Here is a 13,981-nt window from a genome sequence, read left to right as displayed (position 1 = left end):
GCGGCGGGAACGGCCCCGAGCGGAGGAGGGCGGGCGGTGGTGGCGCGGGGCTGTGAGGGCGGGGCGGGCCCGTCCCTCACCGGGGGCTGGGAGAGTCGTACAGACCTGGCCCTGCTGTTGAGGGCAATAAACAGTAACATGTGCGTGACCCTTCCAAGCGTAGTAATGCCCAGTAAGAAATGGGCATTCCAAGTGAGAGCCACCAAAATAAGGGAGACATGAGGGTCTCAACACACACAAGTGTTCCCAGGGCAGCTGGTGCTGGGTTTTAAAACATAACTGTCATGTGACATTTATCACTTCATACCCCTACCTTGAAAAAGGAACCCTGGAGAAACAGTAATTGACAACCTTTATTTGCTAACTTTGTAACAAAAGGTAAGGGAAGCATCTCCTCCGTGTATCTCCAGGCTGGAGGTTTGGCAAAGATGACCCCTTCTCCAACACAGATTTAAACCCCCACAGTAACACTGCAAAAAATACCCTAAAGGGAAAATACCCAAAAGACCACTCCCCATGACTTGCAGGATTAGCTTTAAACCTGCACCTTGCTACTTCTTGGTATTAAACACCAAAACCATGGTATGACCTCCCCCATTCCTGCCAGAGCTTCAGCACTGAAATTTCTGCCATGCTCCAGTTTGTGTCATCTGTGGCACTACGGAACATGGAACTTTCCAGAAGTTACACCCTGCAGCACAACAGGAAAGCAGGGATAAGAAACAGCTGTATTTTACCAGCACTTAGCTGACACCTTCTTTTCCAGAACTGAGAAAAAGTTATTCAATATCCACTGTAAGGCAATATAACTAAATTTTACTCCTTTAAAGTAGAGGAGCTTAATTTACCTTCATGATGCAGTGAAGGACTCTGATCTCACCAGTACTATGGATAATCCATGTAACTGCCACAGAATAAGTGCCTTGGTAATTTTAGCATCTACACTACAGCTTCAGACTGCTCCAGTAAAAACCTACAGTCCACAGTGCTTCTTCTATCCTTTGCAAAATTCTTAATAAAACTGTAAGTAAACCAAACTTCGTAACCACTTGAAAACGCCTCCAATCCTTCTCCCTCACTCTTATTCATCCCCTTGTCAAACTCCTGATTCATTTATAAAAAAATACAAGAGGAAAAAATAGGCATCGATGGGGCGTTTCCTGGGGACGCGCAGCCCACCCCGAGTGTCTCTGCAGGCAGGTCACATCTGTCCCCTGGCAGACAATTCAAAGAGCAGGTACGCTGCCCAGAACGTGTCGCTGCTTAACGGGTCACCAGCTGGATCCTCCAGGACCTGAAAGACACAGGAAGGAATCAAAACCTCACTATATGATTTTTGACACAGTTGCTTACGGTGGGAGAGCTCCTTTGGGCAGCCAGACAGCAGCACAAGGTGTGTGATGGGAGGGAATGTCAGTACTGAGGGCTCTGTGCACGGAGGGACAAAGGCCTTGTTCCCCTCTAAGCTCAGGCAGAGTGATCCATCTGTGCAGGACATGGTGTAACAGTGACAAGTACAATCAGTGCACGATCCAACTCTCAGTAATTCAGAGCAGAGCAATTCCCTTCCCTTTGCCCCAAGGCACTGGCTCCTGTAAAAGCCAGTAACTGACAGAAGGTAAGACCAGGATGAAATAATAAAGGGAGTGATCACCTGAACAAGGGTGCTCTGCTCAGGAAGGGAAAGGAATGTCTCCAAAATGAATTAAATTTTTGGGTTTTTAGCTTTTGTTTTACTCTCATTTTGGTTCTGATGGTATGCATGACATACAAAAAGCAAATCGAGTTATGTGTGGACAAAAGGAAGTGTCCATCTGCACCCCTGTGGTTCAGCCATAGGAACCAAAGATCTGCCCATCCCTGCCACAAGCCCAGAGCCATTTGATTCAGCAAGAAGCAAAGTGCCCAGGAAGTCTGTAGAATGCTGTAAAATCATTTACCCATTCCAGCTCTGCCTTTTCCTAGAGCACTCATTAAAATATGCAAAAATTGCTCATCTGAATTCCTGAACTGAGCAATTATTACAAAGATTTGAAGATGTCCCCTTTGACATCTGCAGGCATCACTTGGTCTCTTGCTCCCCAGCCCACATTGCACTGAGTGTCATGTTTCTACACCACTGCAAAATCAGTGCAGGAATGCAGAACAGCAAGATGAAAACTACCTACAGAGACTGCATGCTCTGGAAATCTTAGAAAAGGCTCATTCATTATTAATGCCCAAAGCTTTCCTTCTCATCTGGCTTACATTATGGCTGGTAAAAAGACCACTTTCCAAGATACAGATCTTTATATTGATGCTTTCAGAGGCTCAAAAGAGGTTCTGTTACTGCCCTCAGAGCTGCAGCCACTTCCCATAATGAGGCCAGCAGATATGGGCTCCTGCTTTTCATAATCTCTTTAAAAAGGTTTTCTCCAGCAGTTTACACTGCAAGGGAAATAGCAATGGATGCTGATTGTTAGACCAACACACATGGAGCCAAAAAATAGCTAAATGTACACCTTAGAGAGGGCTTTCTTGGGTCCTATTTTTAGGAAAGATTTAATTCAGAGATGTGCCCTCGTCCCTCTGAAAGCACCAGATTTCCAACTTCTCTTCTCTACTGCCTTAAAACCACCCTCAGAAGGTATGCAGACTGCATCCACAGCATGGAAGTAACTTCTTTTATCCTCACACTGCCCTGTATACTGCTATCAGCCATCTCAGAACAGTGCAAAATCCCCTTTCCTCAACAATAACACAGGCCTGGAAATGAAAATTACATGAAACATTTCAAGAGGTCTGAGAGAGCAGAATCAGATTGTGCAGAACCCCTCAGAGGGGAGGACCCTCAAGCAGCCAGCATGCCAGGTGAGCCCTCCATGACTCCAAATTTAAATGGCACTTTGGATCTGCACAGGTTCCTTTGGCCACCACTTCAATGACACATTTAATAAAATTAGGGTCTGATAAACAATTCAAGTGGGAAAAAGAAAAACGGCAAAACCACCACTCCTCATCCAGTATCTGCTGGATGTTACCCAGGGAATGCCCAGCTTGCTCTGAACTGGGTACCTACAGGTATGCTTAGATCAAACATGTTTCATATTAAATATGATAGGAGATTTCACATCTCCTGTGATAGAGCTGCAGGGGATAGTGTGTACAGGGCTGAGCTCCTTTCTCTGAGCATTAGGTGTGTTCTCTTACCTGGCTTTGTCCCAAGGCTTGGCTTTCTTCCATGCAGGGTGCAGAAACAGGTGGGCACTGAGGCTTGTCAAACACAGTCTGACAGGAACTGCAAAAAAACCCATATACAAGTGCATTTGTATTTATGCTCTACTTGCCACTTACTGTAATACTTTTCAGCAGGACAAGAGGGGTTTGTTGGCAAGACTATTAATTTAATAGAGTTCTGCTTAGTTGTCTCCACATCTGCCCCATTTCTCCAAATTGTTACGGCCTGAGAATACAGATTCTGCAGTGGGATGACAGGCCTGACCAGGAGCAGTATCAGGGAATGACAGCTCAATTTGCAACTTTCCTTCTGCCCCCAAAATGCTCTCCATAATCAAGGAGGTATCTACTAAAAAGTCTCTCTCCTGGAACATATTTTAAAAACAGAGATCTTAAGAGTCAAAACAGATAAACACGTGGCTTTAGACACAGCCACAACATTGGCTTTGATACTACTACAGCTTTTCAAGGCCACCAGTGGAGTCTGAGGACCGGATCCCCATTCCCCTGGGGTCTCTGCCTCAAGAGATCAGTCTGCGGGCACTGGGTCAAGTAGCAGACACTGGGTACTCGAAAATTTGATGTTCTTTCCCATCATCACCAACTCTAAGGTATTTCTAATGCAACAACACTGCCCATACCACCAGCTGGAATAGCCCAGGGCATGAGTGTCCATACAGGCCCAGACAAGAGGTGCCCACTAGTAGAGCACAGGAAAAAAGGAGAACCAACAGTGCAGGTGTCAAACTGCCCTTCCTCAGAAAGCCCCCCAGGCTGCAGCCATCAGGGAACTCCTCTGCTGGAGCTGCTTTCAGGCACATTTCCTAATGACAAATGGATTCAACTCCCTCTCCCACTCCCCACCCCCACCAGGAATGTCTCATCCCTTTTCTCAGCCCACTTACACCGACAGGCACAGCGCCCGTAGCAACCAGTCCTGCCGTTCAGTTACACAACTGCCACAAAGTAGCCCCCGTTTGTGGGCTCGGGAAGTGCTGCCTGCCAGTGTCAGGGTGCTGGGTTATCCAGAGGGAGAGCCTAACAGCAGGAGGATTCCTGGCACTCCAAGCTGGGATCCCAAAAACCCAGGCAGAAGCTGTGAGCTGCCACGGCCATCCCAGCATTGACATTTTCTAGATCAATATGCTGGCTCAGAAATGCAGAAAGCCTTGCCCCACAGAGCTCGGGGTGCTTTTCTGTTTGAAATGGGAGCACGAGGGTTCCACTCTGCATGAACCATTAGCTGGGCTACATTCCACCTGGCCTGGCTTGCAGAGTGAACAAGATGTACCACCACTCCCTGTAAAGGTGAGCATCTGCTTGGTGTCCCACAGGGACTTCCAGTCCACTAGCTGGATCAAAGTTTCCTCTCAGGCAGCAGAAGCAGATGGAGACAGTCAGTTCCCAGCCTGGTTCCCTCTCACACTCCCACCTCACAGCCCTGTAGATCAGAAGAGGTTTGGATACAGCCCAAGTGCGTAGGACTGGCTGTAAAAAGCCCATGAAAGAAACCAACAGGAGTTGTTCTAATAAGCTTTCAGGCCAAGTCCTTTCCAGGTGAGCACCTTTAAAAATGAGACAAGCAGATGAAGGGTCCTTTGGCTGACTTGTAGCTCTATCCCTGCACTCAGGAAGCAGGGAGTCACAGGTGCTGGAGAGGCATAACACTGAGTCCACTCCAGATGGGTGACCTTGGCTAAATAGTTTCCTTCTCTGTGCACTACTCTCATGTGTAAAGCTGGGATAACTTCACTGCCCTGTCTTTCCAGGACAACAACACTCATTTGACTCTTCCAGTTTGAGCTGTTGCTCTCAGAGCTCCCAGATGAGTGATGCTCATTGCAACGTGACTGCTCAGGAGGACTCTGGTGACACAAAACTCCTCTCCAATCAGTAACTCTGTGAGAGGGCTCTGGCTGATAACACAGGTGATCCTCACTCACTGCCACTCAGTGAGCAGTGATCTTACCCAAGATCACCCACACGAGGTCTCCTGGCTCCCCAGAGAGCAAAATGAAATTGCTGAAGCTGCAGCCTGAGCGCCACTCACTTCTAAAAAACATTGATGTTCCATAGCATTCATGGTATTTTGGGGAGTTCAAGCTTCTGGGCAGAGCTGGACCAGGGCAATGAATAGGGTTTACAAACAGAGTTCAAATAATATATCCTCCCCCAAAGGTGCCAATGAAGCAGCAAGTCCCACCCCTGACAGGAATAAGATAAAGGGTGTGTGGATTCCTGGCACAACTGACATATCCAACAAGGAGACATCCACCATAGATTTCTCCTACTGGCAGCACATATTTTAAAAATAAACATGAGCTCACTCCAGAGTCAGAACATGCAATTTTAAATCCAGCCAAAATATTGCCAGCAACCCTTGCTGATCTTTCATGATCTTTCGCCACTGTTTAAAACTGCAAATCCTAAAACACAGACCGAGTTTTACAATGCCCAGACCTGGGTTCTCCCCAGCCATTCAGAGCAGTCTGACAGGACTGTGAACGAGGCACAAAGCCAACTGGGAAACAGGGGTAAAAGGCAGAAATGTTTTTAGCAGGGAAAGGGGGCCAAAACCTCACTGATCTTTATCTCCAGTGAATCACTGCCTTCCCTTGTTGTTTGACAAGTCACAAAGCTTTCTGTGCCTCTGCTTCCTCCTCCATAAAGTGGGAATAAGCTCCTTCTACCTGCTTTTTTGCCATATTGACAGTGTAGTGCTATAGCACAAATGCTGGACAGTGTCAACAGATGGGTTGTGAAATGGGGCTGCTGCTCCTGCTCAGTCTTGCAGATCAGTAAAGTGAAGGAAGCTCATAATATCTCTTTGGCAGTGTTTATTTTTATGTAACTTGATGCAAGTTGTATAACATATGGAAAATGGCACGAATTTTTGTTGTTTTGCATTCTCTGAATTTATCTTAAGTTTCAGAGAAAATCTGAATTCTGAAACAGTTGTTACAGGTGGAAAACAGAAAGATAGAACAGTGCCTTTCTGTCTTCCAATTTGGAAAGCTTGCCCTATGGAATAATCTTGTCATGGGGTTGTGAAGCTACAAAAACTATTTTGGGATTAAGTACAGGCCCTACCAACCCAGCCCACAGAATCAGCTCTCACTGGATCAGTATAGGTTATGATTTTCTGCCAAAAACAAGCAAATAGCTCAGAAGCTGGACCTGCTTTAAAAAGAGAGGTTCATGTCTTTCCTGATTCAGCTGGTTCCAAATCCCCTTTGTGCCACACACACACACACACATATACACTTACACATTTCCAGTGCACAGATATAAATACCTGCAAAATAGGATGGACACAAGGAGAATCAGGCCCTGGGAATGAGATGCATCTATACTCTTTCTGCAACCCTCTTTAACAGTGTCTCAAGAGAGGGCTACACCCACAGCATTGTTATTCCTGCCTTTAAGCAGCCCTGTGCTTTCCCTCTCTTTACCTGTGGGGAATAGATTCCAGGGTCCCTAGCTGTCCTTCTCTAAGGATGAAGCTTTCAACCTCTAAATCTGACTGCTGAATGATTCTTCCTGGACTGCCTTCAATAGAGCCACCTTGAGGGACTCTGCTCAAGGGAACTCTGATACCTGCTGAAATAAATGCTTGTATTAAACACAAGTACACAGACAGATAACGGGACCCAGCTATTCCTTCTCTCCTTGCTCCACGTTCACCACAGGCTGGGGGAATGGCACTCACAGCCCTTTCTGTTCTGTACACCTATCAAGGCCATTCTGAAGAACAGGGGGAAGAAAAGAGATGGTGGGAATGCTGAACAAGACTGGACAGGAAGGAGACGAAGAGGAAGAGAGAAAGAATAGCAGGAAGGAGAAAGGAAAGGGAGAATGTGTGCCTGAAGAGCACCATGGCACAGTTAAGAAGTTCCCAGCCTCTTCTCAAGCAATCTCTTAAGGACAACTGGCATTAAAAATGGACACGGGGAGCAGACAACACCTGGAGGGACTCTTCCAGTGGAAACACTAAAAGGAATCCACTACTATCTTATGGAAGCAATTACAGTTTAGGCAAAAGAGTAGGTAAGAATGTCTGTTTCAATACCTTAAATCAACAGCTTTTTCTCATTGAACTACTATAGAGGCAGAACTCCAAAGCTCAAAATAAGCCCCGCTCCCATTTCTCGTGACATTGGAAAGCCACTAAAGTGAGCAAGAGTGTTTACAGCAAAGGGAAGAGAAGCTTGGAAACTCTTGAGGTCAACAATCTGGGTGCAGTTTTACTAACCTTCTATATCTGGGGTCCACACAGAGCCAGAGACTCCTCTGGTGCTGCAAGGGCTCTGCCACATGGCCAGGTGTTCATCCAGGATGGGAAGGGGCCTGTAGGGGTACAGGACCAAGCTCCCCAGCTGGGGGCTGGCCCCAGCACTGCTCACTGCTGCTCTGGGCTGCAGCCATGCAGGGCTAAAGCAGGGTCCTGGTTCCAGCACAGCCTCGGGGCAGAAAGGTACAGGTTGTTGAGTGTTGGGAGTGGAGAACAAAGCCATGCTTGTTCCTGCCTCATACACCTCAGTGCTCTGCATAAAGCTGTAATGATGGAGAAAATAAATCAGCCAGACACACTGCTTTGCCAAGAGAGGACCCCCAGCTAAACCTTTGAATCCTGCCCTCCCACAGCTGGGAGATCAACTGCTCTGACTGGGCATGGACCATGTCCATCTGTGGTGTCAAGACTCCTAAGTGATGCCTCCTGAGAACTGACACGAAACTCAGTTCCACAAATATGTTTAGAGGTTGCTTTGTCTCTGAAGTGTCACTTATAAAGTGTTTTTCATACATCACCTGGATTCCAGCATCTCTAAATACGTTCCTCTGGGAGGCTCAATCAGATCTGCAGCTGACTGCTCCCACCTTGGTTCCCAGGGCCGGAGGGTTATCTCCATTTGCTCAGAACCAGTGCCTGCATGAGATCCACCTGAAAGGTGCAGGCCAGGCAGGTGAGAGAACACTAATGGTTACTCCAAAAGGCAATGAAACAAGTCTAATTTGCCAAATACAGCAAGACCCCCTTGTTCCCTGTGACTGAAGTTTGGTTAAGATTCTGTGGAGGGGCATGGAAATAGGGGTTTTTCCGGGAGTACTGCCCTGATCCCTGAGAGCTAAAACCTGCTGCCTCCCATGTATTTGCTTTCATTTGGTGCTCCTTCTGAGCCAGGCATCTCTTTTCACCTGTCCCTGCACAGGCCTTAGGAGTGTCTGCTCCTATGGACTCACAGCCTCTGGCCAAAAAACGAGGGACTCCACTGAAGCAGAGTCCTCCAGCGCCCACTTGATCCATCAGCGTATAGATGCTGTTCTCAAGAAGCAATTTCTTCCCTTCCTGAGGGAATTTCAAATTGATTTTCAGCTTTCTGGACCACATCCTAAGCCCATTAGGAAGACACAAACCTGCAGTCTGCTCCTCCTTTGCGTGGGAAGCCCAAGCCCTCCCAGGACAGGAGTTGTGCTGTTCCATAGGAAGGACGCAGGATTTTCGACGTCGCCGATAATTCGCAAACCAGTTATAGACCTGAGCTGGCTGCAGGTTCATGGCCCGAGCCAATTCCTCCTGCAAACCCAGGTGTAGGGAGAAATTAAGGGGAAAAGAATAAACCACATCCACATAATCAGGCTTTTCCCTTCAGTTCCAAAAGCAGCCCAGTAAGAGCTTTCAAACCCAGAGACGTTTACTCACTACGTCTCCAAGAAGTCTCTGTGGATCCGATTGAGGACCCCAACTCAGAGTTGTTGACCTCTGTCCTCAGAGCTGACAGAAAACACACATTCCACCCTGCACCCCCCAACAATTTGTTTGCTAAAGGAAACCACACACTGCTATTATATTGCTCACCAAATAGTGCCCTCACCAGAGCACATTCACCCCCCAGAATAACACCTTCACAGAGGCAGCCTCCAAAGTCTGAAGCTCTCACCTTCCAAGGCAGTGATCAACCAGGATTACTGAATTAATTCACACATCACTTCCATTACAAATCTGTCCCTGTCCAAAGAAGGTAGATCCACGCACACATCAACACAGCCTGTTGTGTTTTCAAATGCTGTGAATCTGATGTGATAAGTCAGCACAAAACACATTCTGGTGAACAAAGTGCAATTTTCCACAGGCTGTAACTCAGTCCAGTCAGACAGAACTATTTGTCACCGTAATAGAGCTCTTCTGAGTGACGGCTGTTTCACTGCCTGTGCTCAATCACCACAAAATTAGAACTGTTAAAAACCCAGAGAGGAATTTGTTGCCCTCAACTTGCTGTCCACAGCAAGAGAAATTACTTAGCATGAACCTGATGATTTTTTTAAAGAAACTTTTAGGGAAAGATCAAATACAAGAACTCCCAGCCCCAGTGAGGCTTCTGAAAACACCAGTTCCAGATTTCTGATGACAGAGTCCTGCTTTCTGTGACAAAGAGACTTGACTGTAAGTAACATATCCCTACCCTCTGTTCCTTGTCTGGGTTTGCTGTCACCTCTGCAGCAAACCTGTACAGGTGCTGGCGTACTTCTTCTGGATGGTTTCTTGTCTTCAAACCTTCAGGACAAAGGGAAATAGGTGGAGGATTCCTGTACACAGGAGAAAACAGGATTAAAAAAGACCCCAAAGAGAATCATTGACATTCATGGGAATTTTCCCACATTGCCACAAGTGATCAAAACACCAAGAGAAAAAACAGCTCCAAGAAGCAGTATCTTGACATGCAACACCAGTCTTTGCATCTGTAGCCCCTACCTCTGCTAACCACAGCAGAGAAAAAAGTGTTGGTCCCCCCACGATGCAGTCAGTACCTCTTCCTGCAACGGAATTTCTGCAGTGGTGTCAGAAAATCCCTGTGGTGTCTCTCCATATCCCTCCGATAGTGAACCTCGTGCCAAAGTTGCACCAGTTCTTCCTTCTCTTCCGCCTTGCAGTGCTAAAACAAAACAGTGTATAAACAAACCTTTCCCGAGAGTCAGTCAGACTTCCTATAAAAGAGAAAACCTGCAACAACAGAAATTTACTCAGATTCCAACTGGTTTGACAAAGCTGGTACATTACCTGAGCATATGGCTCCTGTACCTTCTCTAATGTACACAGGGAGTTGCCTGCTTAATTCCTTCCTTTCCCCTGGTGAAAAGGGCTAGATGACCAGATCAAGAGGCCAAAATCCCTCACCGTGAGTGGCACCATCCAGCCTTCCTCATACATTCCCACCCTGACAAGCACTCTAATCTTGGGCTTCCCAAGACATTTATGTCCTGAGTCCTAAGATTGTGAAAAACTCCAAGAACCACCACATTAAAGAACAAAAATCCTGCTACAGCCAACCCCATAATCACCTAATTACCTTCTTCCCCTTGGCTGATGAATACTGCCTGTAGCAAAGGCTTTATCCTGGGTTTCAGGTCAACCAATGCACACATATCACCTTCCACTGCCTTCTGCCAGCTGGAAACACTCCACGTGCTGCAGTTTGGGTCCCTCTGCACTAACAGCTCTAACTACTGTTTTTCCAATACTGCTTTTTGTCTCCATGAAGAACCAAAGAACACATCCCTACCTCCAGGAGGCTGCAGGCTGCGTCATGCTGCCCATTACGGATGTGAACGAACACGCAAGCCCGGACAATGTGGATGTTAGTGAGAAAATACATCTTGTGCTTGCATCCCATCATGGCCCCAACCAGCTTCTCCAGACTAGGGGGCGAGCTCTGGAGGTCCCGGCAAAGCTCTCCTGCTAGATCCAGCAGCTTGGAGGGTGGGGGATCCTTGTTTTTATTCCTGTTTAACATGGCCATGAACTGCTCCATCCTCATGTCCTGTTGGAAGCTTTTTCCATGAAATGCACAAAGTTGTGGTTAGATAAAAACTATTATCTCCTATTTTTAGCTTCTATGGTATGTCTTTTTTTTTTTTAAAGGAAAGAAATTCGCTGTGCTATTAAAAGCAGCCTGAGGACCTTAAAATGTTTTAAATAAAACTAGGCCTAAAGCAGCCCTGAAAAAACTAAAGCCACACCAAGTTTGCAGTTGAAAAAACTGAGCTCAGAAAGACACATTAAACTTGCCCCGAAACTCGGAGACTGACTCTAAGCTTTACATCCACAGCTTAGAGGTTAAAACTACTCGAACAGAGTAGTTCGGTGAAATTCAGGTGAAACTAATTAGCTTTTCTCCAAAACGGCGCTTTCTCAGGCCGGGGCAGTCGCAGTTCCTGCAAAGTGTAAGCAATCGTCGGGGCTGGTTTTTACCCTTTTTCCTGGGAAAAGGGTGCCGGCGCGGTACCCTTGGGGACACCCCATCCTTGGGCCAACTCCAGCCCCGCCGGACAAGAACGGGAAAAGCTGTTAAATACCTGCGAGGTGGAGGAGCAGGGACGCGCTGCAGCCCGGTGCCGGTCCTGGCCCTCACCCTCGTCCTCCGGGATCAGGTGAGGAGCCGCCGCTCGTTCCCCGCCCAGGCGGGGCTCCAGGGCTGCCCCACACCCCGACCCCGCCCCGGGAGCCCTCAGACCGAGCACCCACCGCGTGCACGGCGCCGGTCATTGTGCGGTGGGGGAGAGTACACGGCAGCGAGCCGCTTTCATAGTAGAGAGCAATTTTTAAGTCGTTAATGGGGCTCAGACACGCACTGATGATGTTGACACATTTAGGAACTGAATGAAGAGGCACGAGGCTCAAACCCACCTTTTGTGGGTGGGTGCCGTCTCAAAACAGATGAGTCATCCAGGCGCCGTCTGGGGGATAGAAACTGAAGCAGCTGCGGTTATTTTCCTTTAATCAGGTCTGAACACCATTGTGAAGGTGTCAACCCTCCCCTGACTCCAGTTTCTCGAGGACAGGTAACAAAAGGAACCATCTCGCAGCAGGAGCCAGCAGCCCCCACGCTCAGCACGGCTGGGTTGTGAACCCACCCTAAATCTGCAGCTCGTGCAGAGGCCCTGGGCCACGTGGGAGCTTTCTGTGCAAAGACAAAGGCTACATACTTGAGCACAGGCACCTTCTTTTTGCTGCGTGCAGACACATTCTAAAAATCTGCTCATTATTCTCAGCAGTATTTTGTGTTCAGTGGCCCTTGATTTCTCCTTAGGCTTTGGTGCTGGCCTTGCAGGACAGTAACTGGCTTCTTGCTCCTGCTCTGTGACACTGTTCTAGATCCAGAGCTGGAGACAAAGTCCTGGATGCTTAAAAGACAAAGACCCAGCACTGAACTTGGAGCTGGGCACAGGAAGCAGTACTTCCTCTTGGCAATTGTTCTCTTTCACTCTTTCTGTACTGCTGTCTGTGGAGTTACAACAAAACATCAGGGCACTTGCTTTTCTGCATTTTTACTTATTTACATGTATGAAATGTAACAAGCATCTCTCACATTTATCTTACATATTCACACAATCAGGTACACCTCAGGAGAGGCAGGGGCAGGCTGCTGCCAGGCACAGCAGATGCCAAGGGCACCCATCATTTCCACAGACAGGAAGCCTCTACCACCACACTGTGCTGAATCCAACTGCCCTTGAAAACCATTTGCACTCTCCCTCCTTTACCTCTGCTCTAACTGAAGTTTTGGCAATCAAGGACTGCAGCTACTTAAAACCAAGCTGAAGTCAGGGGATAGATATTGGCAAGCTAAGAGCTCAGATTCTTTTTTTTCCAAGCACTTAATCAAATTCTGTTGAATATCAACAGCAATATTGTTCAGGTCCTCTTGGAGCCTCAAGATGAATCCAACAGAGAGGCTCTTTTCACTCATCCTTCACTTCTACATCCTTGCCACAAGGTAAAGCTTTAGCTGTCTCCCTAAGAGACCCAATGCAGCCCTATCTCACGGAGCACTGGCGTGCATCTTGTCCAGACAGTCAGTCCAGAAGAGAACCAGCCGGCTGTCCTTGTTCCAGCAGAAGTCAGTGAAGTCCTTCAGCAGCCGGTCGGCGAACTTGTCGTCCCCGGTGGCGCTGGAGCGCCAGGTTTTGGTGAGCATGGTGTTGTAGGCCCAGTTGTAGCCGATCCGCTCCTCACAGAACATGTTCTGGTTGGTGGAGCTGGTGGAGTTGCGCCGGCGCCGCTGCTGCCCGCAGGAGAACTTCCGCTTGGAATACGGCAGCTGCAGAAACACCGTCCCTGGAGGAGACAGGAGGGCTTCAGTCTGAGGCAGAGTCAAGTCCCTGCAACTGGGGGCTGGCTCATTAAATTCCGAAAAGGAAACTGGCCTGAGTGTCATTTGATTGCCTTTCAGCAAGAGAAAATGGGATACAATTTTTCCTCCTTCGCTGCTTCTTCCTGCGTGTTACAACACTGGGAGAGAACACTCTCAGTCTGCCTTTCCCCTGCAGGCAGGGAAGGAAGCAAAGCTGTAGGCTCTGACCCATCTTTCTAACTTCCCATCAATTGCCATTCTCTTCTGCAGTTTTCCAAAAGCTCTCTTCCTGTCATTCCTTTCATGTCTCAGCAGCCGCTGGGAACACTGTAGATCCATCCTACTGCAATCTGCCATGCATGGAGCTTGGTTAGAAGTGCTGACAGACCACCAACATTTATGAAGAGTAATAATGAAAGCAGGTGGATCCTAAATGCTTTTTCTGCCTCCCTCACAGTGTCTATGGGTAGAGATGCATCTACAACTGACCTTAAGCACAAGAACAGAGCACTGACTTGTCCCAAGACCTTTTCCTCCTTCTAACCTCTGGGTACACATTTATTTACACTGACCTTGGAATAAGCTCTGCCTTATTTTTTTTTAATTTCTCCATCTCCTAGAAAGAAAAGTTTTAG

At 47.6% G+C, this 13,981-nt stretch overlaps 2 protein-coding genes across 8 annotated transcripts in view; both read right to left on the bottom strand.

Moving 5' to 3' along the window:
• Positions 1-334: 334 nt before the first annotated feature.
• Positions 335-12,392, bottom strand: ANHX (anomalous homeobox). 2 transcript variants are annotated; one of them, XM_051805354.1, is made up of 9 exons: positions 10,776-12,392; positions 10,024-10,148; positions 9,678-9,801; positions 8,632-8,791; positions 8,026-8,158; positions 7,469-7,770; positions 6,669-6,816; positions 3,190-3,277; positions 335-1,294 (listed from the first exon to the last, which is right to left on the bottom strand). In XM_051805354.1, exons 1-9 carry the CDS (start codon positions 11,028-11,030, stop codon positions 1,202-1,204), a joined length of 1,428 nt encoding a protein of 475 aa, XP_051661314.1. In that variant the 5' UTR covers positions 11,031-12,392; the 3' UTR covers positions 335-1,201. The 2 variants fall into 2 exon arrangements, with proteins under 2 accessions (XP_051661314.1, XP_051661315.1); XM_051805355.1 differs by lacking the exon at positions 6,669-6,816.
• A 519-nt stretch (positions 12,393-12,911) lies between these two features.
• DEPDC5 (DEP domain containing 5, GATOR1 subcomplex subunit) overlaps positions 12,912-13,981 on the bottom strand; it is a 43,578-nt gene continuing 42,508 nt past the window's right edge. For all 6 annotated transcript variants that reach the window (XM_051805329.1, XM_051805333.1, XM_051805334.1 and 3 more), the window contains one exon: positions 12,912-13,330. In XM_051805329.1, coding sequence (XP_051661289.1) covers positions 13,035-13,330 — 296 coding nt within the window. In that variant the 3' untranslated portion in view covers positions 12,912-13,034. The remainder of the gene's footprint in view (positions 13,331-13,981) is intronic.

This window comes from Manacus candei, unplaced genomic scaffold (genome assembly GCF_025592945.1).
Source record: "Manacus candei isolate 608988 ecotype Guabito, Panama unplaced genomic scaffold, ASM2559294v1 h1tg000064l, whole genome shotgun sequence".
Taxonomy (NCBI): domain Eukaryota; kingdom Metazoa; phylum Chordata; class Aves; order Passeriformes; family Pipridae; genus Manacus; species Manacus candei.
This window is presented reverse-complemented; position numbering and strand designations above follow the sequence as displayed.

Coding starts and splice junctions, on each gene's coding strand:
- ANHX (XM_051805354.1), bottom strand. CDS start 11,030: ATGAGGATGGAGCAGTTCATGGCCATGTTAAACAGGAATAAAAACAAG. Junction 9,802..10,023: donor AAATTCCGTTGCAGGAAGAG/GTACTGACTGCA, acceptor TCCTGTGTACAG/GAATCCTCCACCTATTTCCC. Junction 7,771..8,025: donor TTAGAGATGCTGGAATCCAG/GTGATGTATGAA, acceptor CCATCATTACAG/CTTTATGCAGAGCACTGAGG.